This window comes from Aptenodytes forsteri, unplaced genomic scaffold, assembly GCF_000699145.1.
Source record: "Aptenodytes forsteri isolate BGI_AS27 unplaced genomic scaffold, ASM69914v1 Scaffold270, whole genome shotgun sequence".
Taxonomy (NCBI): domain Eukaryota; kingdom Metazoa; phylum Chordata; class Aves; order Sphenisciformes; family Spheniscidae; genus Aptenodytes; species Aptenodytes forsteri.
The window spans coordinates 586,476-603,394 of record NW_008794631.1 but is presented as its reverse complement, the minus strand read 5'-3'; the positions used below and the strand labels follow the sequence as shown (position 1 = coordinate 603,394).

Sequence of the window (16,919 nt, the reverse complement as noted above, 5' to 3'; positions counted from 1 at the left end):
CAGGGGAAAAGCTGGCATGCGGGAAGGTACAAAGCAGGGAATAGAGTTTCGAAGGCAAATGTCCTGCTTAGGATCTAGGAAGGTTAGCTTTTTATTCTGGAAATACCTGCCCTGGAGGGCAAGTTCTCACTGACAGTGGCAAAATTGTTTTTCTGTTGGGTCCATGCAAACTTGTGCTGAAGAAGCATTTTGGGATTCCTCCACAATGAGGATACTTATACGTAAATAGAAAGGAAGAATGGGAGAACCATTGCAAGAAAAGACCTTGGAAAGGCATCCTTATCAAAGGAGAACAGGCTGGCCATGGGTTACAAAGAAGTCAACTACCGGTGGTACCTCAATAATTCCTCAAATTCCTTTACACACATGCTCCTCAAAGGAGGAGAGGAAATTTTGTGCAAGGGGCACCATCTGTGAGTGTGGGTGACAGCCAGGGACCAGCACTGATGGCAGCAGGAGGACAGATGTGCCATGCGTGCTGCAGCATGGCTGTGGTCAAACACACACCAATGGCTGCTTACCATGGCCAGGAACTGCCAACCACTGCCAAGGTCCTGCTCTCGAGCCTTCCTCAAGGCTCTACCATTGCAAAAACCTCAAGCAATACATTTTTGCAGCCTGCCTGGTCCACAGCCCTGGGTCCTGCCTGGTTAAATGCTGAGGCATGGGGAGTAAGCAGGGACTGTTTCTGCACCATGCTGTTAAGCATTTACCCCTGGCCTTAAGAAATTTGTCCCGTACCACAGCACGGAAGGACCACGCTGGTTTTCCTGCGACAAGGACTATTCCCAGTCATGGAGGTGAGGAGGTGCACAGATACGCTCATGCAGTCCAAAATGTTTAACAACTGTTTAACAATTCTGATGCACAGCACTTTCTAAATTCAGCCACATCTTCCTGTAGGAAAAGAAGATCTCACAACTTCAGTTTAGGAAAAAAAAAAAAAAAGACAGTCACAGGGGTCTGGGAGGGTGAGTTAAGTTTGTACTATGGGTGCCTTGCTCATGAGACAGCCAGTTGCTGGGTGCCTCTGAGATGAGCTCAGCTTGCAGACTTGGGTGCAAACTTCAGGCAAAAGCATTTGCTTTTGGCAGGGTAACACCAGCATGCTCCCCCCTGCTGCTCCATTTTCACTTTTGGACAATATTCTTCCATCTCAGTGATGATAATTCCCATATGTTGTCCTGCATTTATTAGGCCACCTTTGCAAACAGTCATATCTGTGAGGCAGTATCTGTGTGATGGCCTCTGTCCTTCCCCTCAGCATTCAGCATGAAGAAGGCTGAAAATACTGCCCATTTGCCCTCTTTCAGAAGGAATAAATGCTTTTGTTCTGTGGGCTTTGAGGACTGGTAAAAAAAAAAAAATAAAAAAAGGAGATAAAAATCAATTACTTTTGAAAATGTTTCAAATGGAAAGAAAAATCCGGTGTATCACAAACATGTTACACTTTGTTTCTGATTAAAATTGTTAGCGAGGACAAACTGTTCTGTCTCACAACGACCTGCCATCAGTCCCTCCTACAGCCCAGCCTAAGGACATAACTGCTAGCTTAACACCAACCAGGTCTGAGGCCTCTGAGGTAAAGTTCAGCACAAATTTATATTTATCTGGCTAGACCTACAGGAACTCAACATGGGGAAAAAAAGTATGCTTCTCCAAGTGGTAGTATTAAAGCATTTGGAAAAAAAGAAAATATCCCTCGAATGATGGCACCTTACTGAACAGCGGGCATGCCAGCTTGGAATATTAAAGCAGCATATATTTGCATTTAAAGCAACCATTACCAACATTTTTTTACTGGGGATAAAATTTAGCATGCCATTATAATTGATTTAGGCAGTGATCAAAGCAAATTAATTAACTGTGATATTCAAGGGTCAAAAATTTATAGTGAACAATATAAAGGGATAAGGAAGAATAAGCATAAGCAGCAAGGAACACAGACTTCTAAGTTATTGGTTTTTAATATAAGTGTCACGCTAATGTATGTGCTTAATATACGTTTAATTCATTGTGTCTATAGTCTTATAAAAATCTGGGTATGTCACAAATAGATGAGAGATGCTAGGAATAAGCCAAGACACTGTTTCCTAGTTTCTTCCCCCTGGGCAACTGCTGTCCCCAAAACCAAACATGCATCTTGCATTTGCCACACTTAGGTTGTACGTTATCAGCTGCTGTCATTTCTGCAATAAAATAATTTGAGAGACAGATGAGGAAAATGGCTTAAAATTGAGTATGATGGATGAAAAATTTCCAGAGAGGTAGGATTCTCTCTGCTGGGCAGGGGAGGAGAGACCTTTCTTGCTCTCAGCAGCAGAGCATGAGAAATGCACGCTTCAGACAGCTACAGCAATATTGCACACAGAAAGCAGAAAACAAAGGAGGAAAGGCTGAATTGCCCTCGCGTGTAGAAAACGGCGCTCTCTGAAATGCTAAGGACGAGATCTTCTCCCGCTGCAGAAGTTACTTCAGCCAGGACTCAAGGGTGGGCTGTGGAGGACTGGCAGCTGAAACACCCATCCGGGAGAAAGCACTCTTGGTTTCATGGGTCACCTGTAATCCCTGGTTGACACCAGCATGTCAAGCATGTCAATCATTTCATGACAATGAAATGTCAAGCCATTGTATGGCCACCAAAGGCCATACAGCCCATACAACCTCTCTTGCTGCAACTCGGCTAGCAAGCAGCCTCCTCTCTTTCCCATGGCATGAAAACACCACCGAGGAAGGGGCTCCCTAGGCTCCAGCAGCTGCTGCCCGGAGGGTGTGTGGAGGCCCTGGGGAGCAGCCGGCCCCCTCCGCCCAAATCAGCGCAGCCCTGCTGCCTCGCGTACACAAGATATCCACACCATGGATGGGGCTGAGGGCAGGGGGGTCACTGGGATTTTGTTCACTGCCTTCTTTCAATGCTCTCCACAGAGCCCATGTATTCCCAGTAATGAATTTTTTGCAAACAGATCTATTTCTCATCATAAACGCACGAACCAACTCTAATTCTCTCTCATTTATCACCCTTGTTAGTTCTTTCCCAGGACAGCAGATATTTACAAAACACTCCAAGTTTCCCTTCTAACTCATTTTCATCATCCTTGTACCAGGAGTACACATACCAAGGTACCAAAACGCTGCAAAGCTTGTTAAACAGCACTGGCAAAACTGGGATTTGTTCTACGACTCCCACCTTTCATCCAGCAGAGGCTGTAGGGGGAATCTTTACGATTGCACGGGACGGCCAAACCAAACGATATGTGCTCTGGACGCAAAATAGGGACCTTCCCTGCAAGCCCAGATCTAAAACACGCGAAGCCTGACTCGGTCCTTTCTCCTCCCAGGGCAATTACTCTGACTTCTGCTAATTTTACGCCACTTGTTTCTCTTGGACTTGGACTCTATGTGTTCTGGATGAAACATTTTGATTTACTTCTTCTAGCTTGCCTCTGCAAAACACAGTCAGCATCCAAGAGCAACGCTTCGTTGACCTCATGCTTTTGTCCGCCAGACTCCCACCCCAAATGCCGCTGTGCCTGTGGGTTGCCCGAGACTTATTTTCAGGGGTCCTGCCTGGGGCAGCTTCTGCATTGGTAGAACACAGCTGCACGCAGCACCCTGCAAACCACATGCCATCCTGTTTTCTTTGGGTTTATTTGGTGGAAGCTTGGGGTTGTGTGGTTTGGTTTTTTGGGGTTCCAGGGCAATTACTCTGACTTCTGCTAATTTTACGCCACTTGTTTCTCTTGGACTTGGACTCTATGTGTTCTGGATGAAACATTTTGATTTACTTCTTCTAGCTTGCCTCTGCAAAACACAGTCAGCATCCGAGAGCAACGCTTCGTTGACCTCATGCTTTTGTCCGCCAGACTCCCACCCCAAATGCAGCTGCCTGTGGGGTTTGCCCGAGACTTATTTTCAGGGGTCCTGCCTGGGGCAGCTTCTGCATTGGTAGAACACAGCTGCACGCAGCACCCTGCAAACCACATGCCATCCTGTTTTGTTTGGTTTTTTTGGGTTTTTTGTTTTTTTGGTTGGGTTTTTTTTTTTTTATTTTATTTTCTGCCAATGAAGAGGAGCAGGGGAAATGTTGAGAAACAAGTGAAAGAGGAAGAACTAGTGCTCAAACTGTGCCTTCTGCTATCGCTTGTCTATAGGGTGTTTCTTCAGGGCTCAGTTCTGACTGCAGCAGAAACAACTCACATTTCAGTAGATTTTACCTATTTCCAAAAAGAAAGGCTAAAAGGAGGGCATCTTGCTCCCCAGGACCCAGCCTGCCTCCCAGATGCTTGCTTTACAGCCTGCGGTCTCAAAAGAAGGAAACAGGTCCCAGCCACAAGGTCTACCTTTGGCCGGCAGCCTGCTCTTACTAAGAATGCAGAAGCACTCCCGCCCCGGAGTTTGGTTCTGCCTCACCTCCCGGGAAGCAGTTCACATTTTCACTGAAAGAGAGAGAGGAACAAGAGAAAATAGTGGGAGTATTTTTATTTTATGAAACCCCAAAGGGTTTCTTTTTTCCAGCCAGAATTCATTGGCTCCTACTTTGTCAAAGAGCAGTGGCCACAGAAACATCCATGAGGGATGGGGCTTTTGCTTTTTACAAAGTCAGTAAAAGACCTGATAGAGGGGACATGAACCGGCATGAGTGCTTGTGGCAATGAAGCTTATTTTGGTAAGATAAAATGACATTAGCATAAATATGTATATTTTTGCTGACGTAAGATGACTCCCAGCAAAATCCTACCACTGGGGATTAAGCTAAAATCTGCAGCCACAAGGTCTCTAATAATCCGGAGCAGAAAAGTGATGGGGAGCAGAAGAGGCACTCTGAAAATCAGAAAGAAGAGTACAAGCTCCTTCCAACACAGGCTGTTTAAGAGATTGCCAGCAGCAGGACTCCAGTGCTGAAGTCGAGCCATTATTCTGGCCCCAACAAAATCAATTAAAGTATTGCCATTTAACTGAACAGGCCAGCTGGCTTAAAACAACCTAGAGACAAGCAGAGAATAATCTCCTGCAAGCCTGCTTGCTCCCGGGGCCAGGAGAGGAGCTTGGTAGGCAATACCTAAAACCCCTCACCCTATTTCAGCCCTTTTTGCTTGCTAGAGGAACGTCCCTGTATCACAGGACCTGGTGCAGAAAGTCCTCCACCATGTGAGCTGATAAACTTTTCTGACTAAAAAAATATCCAGTCATCCTAAACCAGCTAGCTCGGATACCTGTACCCACTGTCAGCGTTTTGGAGCGGTGCTGCAGCCAATGTTAGAGTATCTGCTGTCGATGTAGCTTAAACCACAAGGCATATTACAGCAGCTCTAGATACTGCCCAGTTTACAGCTACCTATGGTAAGCCTACACTTCTGATGTGCCGTATTATTTTGCCTCCCGACTTGAAGGAGTCCCCACTGTTGCTACCCTCATACTAAGGGTAGAGGAGAAACTCTCATTGGGCAAGAAACATGCAGCAGGAGAGCCTATGCATGCACATCTACCTGCACTTCCAGCCCTGGCCCAGGCTCTGCTCTACGGGCCACTGGTGGCAATTAGGGGCTCACAGGACCCCATTACGAGTGACATCTGCTCACTGAGCTGTGCTGGTGATCCAGGAGCCACAAGTGCCCCTTCCACTCTTCCCCACTGACATCAGGGGTCTGCTTCTGAAACTGCCCACCAGCAGGGCAGCCCACCTCGCCCAAGCCCCCGGGGAGCCCCCACAATGGAGCCACCCTCGCCCAGGTTAGTTGTCCTCCTCCTCCAGCTCCACGCTGAGAGCATTGAGCTCCGTGCGAGCAGAGCAATATTTTTTATTCATAATTAGAGCCAAGTCTCCTAGAATAATTGCAGAGTGCTAATGGCTCCAGGCAGGTTGGCAAAAAAATTAATTTGGGCTAATTTGTCAGAGACCAGGGAAGAATGTAATATAACACACGTATCATTTACTCAGCTTGCAGTGTCTCCATTATGTAGACAGTTTGCAAGGCCTCTGAAGCAGGGGCTCTTCCTTCCTCGAGACACACGATCTCACTAGAGCAACATCACAGAAACAGAACAAAATAAACTATTGACTGAAAAAGCAGCTACACGTTGATATTTGCCACCTCAAAGGCAATTAAAACGTGAATATTATGCTGCCTTATAAGGGCAAGGAACTCTATATTTATTTTACTCCCTTCACCAGTACAAATATGATACTAATTCTGGGAAAATGGGCATCCAAAAGTCTAAAGAAATAAACGAAGTACCTGAAAATCAATAGAGTTGAACAAAACAGTCATTAGTATTAAAGTCTTGTTCAAACACTTGGCAGGGGACTGAGCCAACATTTGCAGGCTCATATAACTGAAGTGATCAATCAAATTACAAACCAAAGAAGCAAATGTGAGGTAAACTGCATTTTATGCATCTGCATCTCTGACTGTATATTAATTTTTTTCACCCATAATTCATCTTTACTCAGTCTGACTTGTCACAGTTACTGTGGGCAATTTATCAACCACTTGAGCATGAACTCTAAGCACTGCTTTTCTCCTCCCATCTCCCCCAGCCTCCTCATGCTGTCTCAGGGCACCAGGCGAGCTAAAAAGGAGGGCACAGGCAGGGTAGAAAAATCGTTTTGTTGGCAGAGTTCCCTTATTGCTGGTGAGAAATAAATACACCTTGACAGAAAGGGATTTAACTACCACGTGGAAGGGAGAGGGTTTGCTTGAGCCACTCACTCAGAGGGACAGTCTCCAGGCCATGCAAATGAGAATCCAAATTTTGTTTAACAAACAAAACAAAAAAAAACCATCTTCAGTTGTTTTCCTTGCAGAAAGTACAGTCACTGGAGCTGTTGCTGGAGGTGGAAGGAATCAACAGCTTGGTCCCACACCTGCTCTGAGAGATGGGAAGAGCTTACCAAAGATTTGGCAACAACCCCACGAGTGGCATCCTGTCCCCTCTGGTTGATAGGCCAAGCATTTCACCGCAGATGATCTAATTTCTGCGCAGGAGCCACTTTGGTTTAAACAGCCCCTCTCTCTAGACTCGTTAGCCTAGCTCACTGTGCAGCCACGGAGAGTCCATCCCTCTCTTCAAGTGCAGTTCGTTGCCTGCATCCTCTTTCACTCCAAGAGGCACCTTGTACTTCTGCCACCGTCAGAAGTCAGGGTGCAGGGTGATTTCAACTTCTCTTTATTCCCGCACGCAAGCAAGTAAGTCCATATGAAAATCTAACTCTCGGGCTGGCAGCACGGTGCATGTGTAGCCACCATTGCTACATCTCCTGCTGTCCTCCTGGCTGACCTGCTACACTGGGGGCTGGGGGAGCCTGCCAGCCTTTTCTGTACTCTAACCTTTACCTTCAGGACTCCTAATTTAAAAAAAAAAAAAAAGGCCCCACAGTCACTGACAGGGTCTCTGCTGCTGTTACAAGTACAGGGGAGGGAAAAAACACGCAATTACCAGGGCAGAAAGTGCTGGAGACTCACGAATGTTTGTGGGGTGAGTAAAGACCTGGCATTTATTAAGGGAGAGCTTGCAATAGGGTAACTCTGATGTACCTTGGGGAAAGGTGGAAGGACCCATGAACTGTTTTACCAGTTCAGATGCAGGATTTCTGAAGGAACCTGTTTGATGAAGTTTGGGCAACATCCTGGTTGAGTCAAGTTAGTGTGGGCCCTCTCTCCTGCCTGCACTCATCTTCTTCCACCCCTGCCTGATTGCACACCCATGTATCTCTATGTTATAGCATGGAGCATAGTAGTCATATGGGACACACACCTGCTATAAAACAAATGTTACTGCCATTCTTGGAAGGCAAGTGTTTCTCCAGGTCTTAATATTGGCAGAACTAAATCCATCTTGGAGATGAACCACAGCTCACCAAAGCCCATAAAAAGACTCTGACTGATTTCAGTGGCTGTTGGATGAGGCCCTGTGTAAAACATCTTATGCAAACCTTTAGAAATCAAACATGTCTTTATCCATCCAGATGCAGGGAAAAAGATTTACAAAAATAGATGCCTAAGTGAATCACTTGCTTTTCGACACTGCCAAACAACCACCATCACTCACAGGTTTTAGTGTGACTGGGGCTGCATGATGACTGGGGGAAAAAAAACCCCACAACCAAAAAAAATCCCAAAACAAACTGTACCTGTTTAGACACCTGTGCAGATATGTATGTGTCTGAGTAGCAAAGGTCTAGGACATGCAATCAAGTTACCGTGGCGTAGCAAGTAACTGTACATCAAAAAAGCGGTGGTAACTAAGTATGTTTCCAGCCTGCGGCAAAAGATTATGCGCGTTAGCTTAAACCTCTTGCACTGCAGACTAATCCAAGTCAAATAGCCCTGCATTTGAAGCGGGTAACTAGCGCCTACACAGGCTGCCGCAGCAGATCAGGCAATGTGGGGATAACTTGCCACACGGTGGTAATGCGGTGGTATAGATGAACCTCAGCTGAGTATCTGGTTTGGGGTTATTGTACTGCTTAGCAATAAAGTCTGGAGAAAGTGAGATTTTATTTTCCCTACTCTTCTTCTCTGACCCAGACTGGTACAAGAGAATTTGGCCCTGTAATTCCCACTCTCCGACAACCATGTTGTTGATGGTCCACACAGCTAATGCGTGTTATGTACCTTTCATTCAAATAGACATTTTCTAAAAGTGTAAACGCTCAAAATGTTGAAGTTTATTTCCCAGACAATGCACGTGCACTGGAAGCCTCCGTACTGTTCAGTTCCAGCTTAAAAGACCTTCCACAATCAGTAGCTTTGAAAAAAGTGGAAAAGCAACTCACCTTTGGAGGAGGGTAGAGATGACAAAGCGGTTGTCCTGGATCCTGTTTACACAGCTTCAAGGAATGGCAGACCACATCGGCATTCATTTCCCTGTCTATGCTGAAGGAAATGGTGCATAAACAAAGACTATTATGTTCTTCTGAGTGCTTGAAAGTAGAAGCTATTTCCTTGGGAAGCTGAATCGCCCCAACGCCAAACAATAACCTCAGCTCCCTTCACGGTGGCCCGTAATCGCTGCTCAGTACAGTGTTGGGTCCGAACGATTTTCTGCCACAGCAGCCTACTCAGCATTTAAAATTGGATCGTAGGATGAAGAAAATGCACCGTGCTTTATATGCAGCACCTGAATCAAATACATTACGACTGTTCTGTTTTTAAATCAATCATAAGTCTGACGAAGATTTAAAGGTTAAAGTTAATGCATATGCAATTTGGCACATATGAATGTTCAATCATTAACTCAAGAAAATAACCAGAAATCCTTCAAAGATCCTTAACCTTTAATCACGAAGCACAAGTCCTAGGATCGTTTCTTTCTTTTTGGGACACACCTCTGGGCTAATCAGGAATTAAATTAAAATGTTTGATTACAGCACTTCTTAGTCCTGTAAGCACTTTGCAGTCCTTTGGCTAGTTTTAAAAATAAAAATAAAAACCCTAGGGAGGAAGAAGGTCTAGCAAAAGCTCTGTTAATTAAACTAAGAACTTTCAAAGAGGAATAAAATGACCTACATTTTATTTTTTTAATCACTTACTTACATTACTTAGTAGGCTTCCCCAAGAGTGTGTATCAAGGTCGGGGCTGAGAGCATGTAGGGGCTGACAATTAGAAAGCTTGATTAAAGGCAGAAGGGAAAGCAAGAGCCAAGTATTACAGTAGTGTGACTCTGTAGAACCTGTCTCGCACACATGGGTTATTCAAATTCCTCCCTCAGCCAAATGAGCTGAATTTCAAAAGGTAATTACATCAGGTGGGCCTGATCTGAGATTCAAATGGAGTATGAAAATGGTTACCAGTGGCAGCCTGTATTTATTCACTCAGGAATAGCTATGCCAATCATCATTGCTTTAATAATAATGTGATTTTAAGAATGAAACCCCTGCACTTCAACCCGACAGCACATCTGTACATGTCAAGAACAAACTAAGCAAAGACCTGAGAGGACACAGCAATACTTACAGTTCAGCTATGTGAGGTCCGTAAAGTTCAGCAAGCACGTAACAGAAACCTTGCAGTTTTTCTAGAAAACACAATTTTTTTTAAGTAATTGAGCACGGTGAAACTGGTTTTATAACAATCAAAATACAGCAGGAGTTGGTTCATTAAGGTGAATGCTGATTTATCTTTGGGGAAGGTGTGTGAATCTATGACCTCTGGTATAGCACCAGAGAATGGGAAAACCTGAATTTCTAACCTTGCCTAAAGCCGTTCTCTGGCTTTAGGCAAGCCACATAATAAAGACAAGAAAGGACAACTAGCATTTGTTAAATGTTCTGAGTATGGCATCATGGAAAAGTCAAAAGAAATCAGATATGCTGCAGCATCTTCTAAGCAGTTTAAAGAAACAGCTTGGTATGTTTTCAGCAAGAAAGAAAACAAATACATAAATCAAAGTGCAGAAAGTGATGTAGAGCTTGATGCTACTGCTAGAGCTGCCTCTGAGCTTCTGGGGGTTTGTGCGAGTTAAGAGAATATGTTTTGTGTAGAGCTGGAGTTGTGCAGCAGTAATTGCATTCAAACAAATATTTGGCACTTTTTGTTTGGCTTCCTCTCGCAGTCTGCAGCCATGTGCCTTTTCGGGATGCTGGCTCAGGTGGCTTTCTTTAATCTGGGTGAAGCATGCCCTCCATGCCCTCCAGAAGACAGCTCATCAGAGATTTCTTTAAGGTACTGTTGTAAAAAAAAGTGGTCCGCACACCTGGGCAAATACACTTGCGGGAGAGATTGGGGGTTTGAATACAGGTAGGGCCTGATGGTAGCACTGGTCTGATAGTTCCCACGAAGGAAAATTGACTGTTTCTTGGCCTGAACAGATGAGAGCTGGTTAACCATGCACGTATCCTGCAAAGGAGGTGTCAGGCATTGTTTTGGCAGGGGCAGTGTTGTGAAAAGACATGAAGAGGCAGGTTCATACAAGTGCAGCGGTGACAAACTTGCAGCTCCTGAAATTCCTGAGGGATGTTGTTTCCTCTTGCACCTCCATTACCCAGACAGATAATTATTTGTACTTGGGGAAGAAAACATAGACTATGCTGATCTTTCCCAAAGAAAAGCCTTAGAAATCCCCAAAGCAGCCGCTTCCCTCCAACTTTGGGCTGAATATTCAATTTTCACCAGCGTCAGGCTGGACATGCCCAGGGCCAGGGGTCTGCTGCATACAAGGCAGGTAGTTTGGCTCCGGGGAGAGTACAAAACCTCACAGCACTGACTGCATCAGCAGGCATGGGCGTGCTCTTGCTCCCGCAGCTGCTCTCCTGCCAGGACTGCAGACACTGGCTGGCAACCTGTGCCCAAGGAAGGGGGACTGGGACCAGAAAGGCATAGCAGGGAATGAAAAGATAATTTCCCCAACACCCTCCTACTCATACGGTGTTGCAGGCAGCTTCTGTAACTACGACAGCTGATTTTTCTTATCCTGTGCCAGATGTTTTATTTCAATCAAGTTATTAGCTTCATTTCTTTGCAACATAACTCCTCTCTATCGGCTCTTTAGAAGCAATCTGCAAGTTAAAAATTGGTCTCCTGGTTAGAATTAGATTTTATTCTTGTTCACCTAAAAGGAAAGACATCACAGACATCAATAACCCTGCGTTTGGTATCATCACTGATTAAAACACCCTCTGATGAGGCTTGCCCGCGGGGCACCTGGCTCCCTATAGTAGCCCGTGGGAGAAGGTGGCTGGCTTCCCCAACACCTCCCCAGTGCATTGCAGGCAATGGTCTCATGAGTTTCCCAAGCCAGCTGGTTTCCATAACGTTTCTGGCCCTGGAGGAGCCAGCTGGCTGCTGTAACCTGTACTGGTGGCTGCAAGGAGGGGAGGGTTTGGCTGGCCATCAGCTCCGGGGAGCCAATGTTGGAGGTCTGCTGGTCACACTGATTTCTAGGCGCTGATTTCCTTATGCATATAGGAAGCTTGACATGTAATTACCCCATGGCGTAACACATGATGGGTGGTGAAAAGAAGAGCAATAACATAAAATTATCGTTGAGCACAAGGGAGTCCTCTTGGAAGATACAGATGCCATTCAGACTTTGGCTTTCAGCAAAACAGACCCAAGCCATGGGCAGTGTTTACAGGACTTGCCCTCCAAGCCAGCCTGCATTCATGCGTTCACAAACCTCCGGCTCTGCTAACACACACAAGGAGAGGATATTGCAGAGAGAGCGCTCTGTTAGGAAGAAGCTGCGTAAGTCAGAAAGGAGGGGAACAGAGAGAGAGAGAGAGAGAAAATTATGAATAACTTTGAATGTTCAGGTGCAAGAGAAGAGCTTAAAGCAAACTAAATGCTGGAATATTTAGAGAAAATTTAGAGTATACTTGCTTTTGCCCAGCTGCAGGTAAAAGAGATCCCCTAAACTGCCCTGTTCTTACGTGATAAAAATCCGGAAGGTTTTCCTCTATAGCTTCATAGTCCTAGAAACACAAATGCTGGCTGAATCCCAGAGGATAAATATTTGCAAGAAAGATGGTATTAATCATGTTGCCATTTCCACTTGAGCTCTAAGGTATTTACACAGCAGTGGCCGACACAGAAGCAGAGCATGACTCAGAGGCAACATCGGAGGCAGACGGTCTCAAAGCACATTTTGGGTATCAGACACCTCTGTTTCATCAGGCAGACAGCCAGTATCCGGGTAAACATACATTCTTGCTAACATCTCTTACACCGTAAATACTGCCCATTCCCCCAGACCTGACCTTTCTGTCTGCTCAAGCGCCACCTTCACTCATGGTGTTACTGTTCTTATTTTCATAGGTTTATTTGCCATGTCTCTTGAATCACACTGGTTGCAAATATTTCCATATAAATAAGGATGCGATTGTGTTTTCTACACAGCCTGTGGGATTGAGTGGGATTGACAGGTACTGAATTTTTCGCTCTCTTTTTCTCTAAACATTTTTTGTTCTTGAACATCGTGTAACTTCACTGAAGGCTTGATCCAACCCCAACTTGATTGTAATCGAAATTATAGGAAGCCCTTAAAACCGCACGAGTTCTTATTCCCTTTTTGGCCCTAGGAAAAGCCCTGTTGCCATTAATTTGTTGCTGTTATTCTTGCAATCAATTGTAAGCATGTGTATAATAATGAAACCGTTCCTTCAGGTGAAATGGCACAGCCTGCTTTAGTCGGTTTGCTCCTCATGAGCATCCAAAGCTTTTCTATTGTTTTAAGCAGCGAGAGGAAGCTGCTGGTTCCTGCTGGGCTGCAGCATTCACCTCCTGGGAGAGGATAAATCGGGTTACACTGTAGCTCCCACACAATCCACAGGATTTTTCACTCCTTTCAAGTTCAGGGTCAGGTTTTTTTCTATTGGGTGTATCCATGCATCTCATAGAAGGTAACTGGATTATACAGATTTAACTAAAGGGATAATAGGATTTTATGTGTGTAAAGAATGGCAGCTGAAAAGAAATACCTTGACATGTCAGTGGAACAAGGTCCACTGAGTGAATCATGAACACAGAGCTAGCGTGTCATATTTTAAAGAAGAAAATGGTATTTTAACAGCAGGATCAACGCTTCTAATTGTAGCTTCATGGTTATGTGCCTGTAATTTAAAACACTGAGGATATGACTTATGGAATAGAAAGCAGATAAACGTCATTCTATCAGCGAATGAATCCCAGCAATTACCTCCCTGCCCCATCCTGCATCGGGAAAACCTCTGTTGGAAAGGAGGGAATTCATATTCTACACGCATCTTCTGTGAAACTAGGGTCTACAGAGCAAGATGGTTTCTCAGAGATACAATTCGTGAAGTCCTATATAAATGACTTTTTAATGAAGAATCCTAAGCCATCTTTTTATATTCATAATGTTAAAAAGATATCATGAAGGTGAGATCTAGTTACTTAAATAGTTATAAGATTGCTCTGTGAAGCACAAAGCTATTCTGGCATTCAGACTGTTCTCTATTTAGGGATGTGCATTTGGACAGCTAAGGTGCTTTGGGCAGATAAAATAAGGGGCAGAAAAAGGGGAGTCTACATATATTCATTCGGAATAGCTATCGCTTTTGAAATTTGTATCATCAGTTACATTTCAATAGCTTTTCTGTGCAGACCAAATGCTCACATCTTATACCTGTCAACCTCAGCTCATTTTTGAGATTTTACAATAGTGTCTTCCTATACCTGCTGAAAACATTTTCATCTTCACAGTTGCTATAAAGACCCATATCAACAAGAAAGAGGAGTGGCTGGGCATACAGTGAATCTATTCTTAAGCTGCTAACAAAGAGACAAAGTGGAGAAAAAGAGAGGGAAGGGGTCTGCATGTGTTGGTGCTCACAGGCATGTGGGCTTAATACAACCCCATTCACTCTAACTTTGGGACAAAATCCCAGCTCTGAAGCCAAGTGAGCCACGCCACTGACTTCCCTGCAGATAGCACCTTGCTATCTTTCAGCTACATTCATTTGAGATGCTGCACGAGAAGTGAATAAAGCTTTTTCAGACTCCACGTGTGAATTCTTAATTAGCAGAGAAATACAGCAGTACCAAATTAACATGGTGTATTATTTGGTACTTACCAGGTATGTAGTTGCACAACCTCTCCATGGCTGCCTTTACTGTACTGTTGTGCCACTGTGCAAGCTGTTCAATTACAGACACCACAAGCACGCATCCTTCAAACAAACAAACAAAAAGAGTGAATACGGTTATCTGCGAAGTGTGATGAAGCACCCCGCGCCATAGAAGTGTTTCAGGCATCGTTGGGCATTTCATTTCTTGAGATGCTCCACGGCAGATGCATGTTCAAGGGGAAAAAATACCTGTGAATTTCTGTCTTTATTCAAAACCTGTAAGTTATCACAGAGAGGATGCCGATGCCAGAGGAGTGCACAGAACAGCCTTGCTTTTACAGCACTGGATGTTGCTCCTGAAAAAACAATTTTCCATCCTTTCAAGGATGAAAATCAAGGAGCCGGGGGGACAGCCACTGTTAAAACTGCCTGCTTGGCCACCTGCTCTCTTGTTATTTCTCACAAGAAAAAAGGCACAGGTCTGTACTTGATAGGACTTCTATACCACAGAAGCCACACAAATGAGTGTGACTGCCTGCAGAAGAGACGTCATGAAGCAGACGTATGTGCTGACCACCACAAAGCATCCATGGCACCATTTCTTCACAGACTTTCCTCTGAAGCCCAGCAGTGCTTGGCACGCACAGGGCTGCTAGGCCCAGCTATGCATTTGCTAAAGCCAAAATGTCTTCAGAGTTCATTCTGCTCTCCTTCTGTGGTTGGAAAGAAACCATTTCCTATGACCTATGAAGCTGGTTATTTCTCATTGCTAATCTGGGTGCGAGCAGGGCTAAAGCCTAGTTCCTCTTTGGACTAGCTGTGGCTGAGACCCAAGAACTTGCACACCGTAGTGAAGCGTTTCTTGAGATGTGCAGCACTTTTTCTGGTATTTTTGGGATGAAGTAGGTTCAATGTGATCCCCACATAGCAATCATTCAAAATCCGTGTGATGACCATAAGTGGTTCATTTCAAGTCGATTTTAAACTGCTGTAGGCCAGCATTGTGCTCTTTCTTTCTGCAGCGGCTTCACCATTTTATAAAGAAGCCACATTTGGTGATGCAAAGTCTGACCAATATAGTCAGACCTGGCAGCCAGAGTGAGGTCCCGGCCTGGACTCAGAGCCTGTGTAACAGAGGTGGGTATCCCAGGCAGCCAGGAGACAAGGAGCCAGGACGCCAGTTTTCAGCAGCCTGAATAAAGATTTCCCTTTGAAATCCCTGTAGCTGAACCCTGTTTATTCCTCTCAGGACTTGCTCTGACAGTCTAGAAATGGAGGTGAGCTGCAGCATTTGGATGTGGCTGCAGATCCATCTTTTTCCAAAGCTCAAGAGCATTAATGTTCAGGTTTTCAGACTGGCACAACTCTTCAAAGTGAGCTTTTAAATTCCTTCCAAGTACCCCTGCCTATGTGTTATTAAATCAAAGTGCTGTTTTTCAATGTAAATAACTTTGATGCTCCTATGGATCAAGTAGCAAGTCAAAGAGGAGGTAATACAATTGGAACTTACTGTAAAGACCAGTATCTTTGAGTCTTCTATTATTTCTTCTACCCCAAATACAGTAATTCAGTGGAAATTACAGTGAGCTTGCCACCTCTTTTGCAGGGATAAAAGCCCACATCTCCATACTTATTAAATAAAATGCTCACTCAAAGTCCTCAGCGGAATGATTTATAAAGCATGCTAAGAGCCATTACCTCCAGACAGCCTAAAAGAATAGGAGAATAAATGGAGACAGGTACAACCAAGAAAAAACCCTGAAGCAAGTCATTCCTTCTTCCTTCTCCCCCCCCCAAAAAAATAACCACAGGCTAGCCCAAGGAATTAACAGTTAATTAAAACACAATAGCTCATAAAGAAAAAAAAAAAGTAGAATAATAAAGACCCAAACTAAAACCAAAGGGGACATCCAAGCTGGAGGGTAAAGCATGCTCAGGACTTGGGCTCGAAGAACAGCCCAGGGCCATCTGGTCCCTGTTTAACCACTAGCAGGTGCCTTAGCACAGCCTTATCCTGTGCCATGCCCCAGGCAATGCTTGTGCTTGTGCTAGGGACCAGTCCCCAGAGCACATTTGGACGAGGATACCCAGTTGAGGCGGCAGGGAGTTGAGGGGTGCAAGAGACTTCAGCTGTTTGGGTGCAAGCCATGCCCTGCAGTGGCCCCAGAGACAGAAAACAGACCCTGCTTATTTGCAAGGGTAGCGTGGGCATAGCCACACTGGACCGACTCCATCGCTTAGCGCTGAGATGGCAGTGCACATCCTTGAAACATGCTGGAAACACACTGAAAAGGCATTGCATAACTTGGTTTTTACAAGGCCATATTATTAACACACGTGAGCAACATACAGACAACCAAAACTACCCTTCCCCTGTCTTCTATGTCTGTT

At 44.7% G+C, this 16,919-nt stretch overlaps 1 protein-coding gene across 1 annotated transcript in view; it reads right to left on the bottom strand.

Moving 5' to 3' along the window:
• The window catches only part of AOAH (acyloxyacyl hydrolase), an 85,790-nt gene that overhangs the window by 55,960 nt on the left and 12,911 nt on the right, over positions 1 to 16,919 (bottom strand). Inside the window, exons 3-5 of the mRNA XM_009273467.2 lie at positions 14,535 to 14,630; positions 9,958 to 10,018; positions 8,777 to 8,876 (exon numbers count right to left, since the gene is read on the bottom strand). Of these exons, the coding sequence (XP_009271742.1) occupies positions 8,777 to 8,876; positions 9,958 to 10,018; positions 14,535 to 14,630 (257 nt within the window). The remainder of the gene's footprint in view (positions 1 to 8,776; positions 8,877 to 9,957; positions 10,019 to 14,534; positions 14,631 to 16,919) is intronic.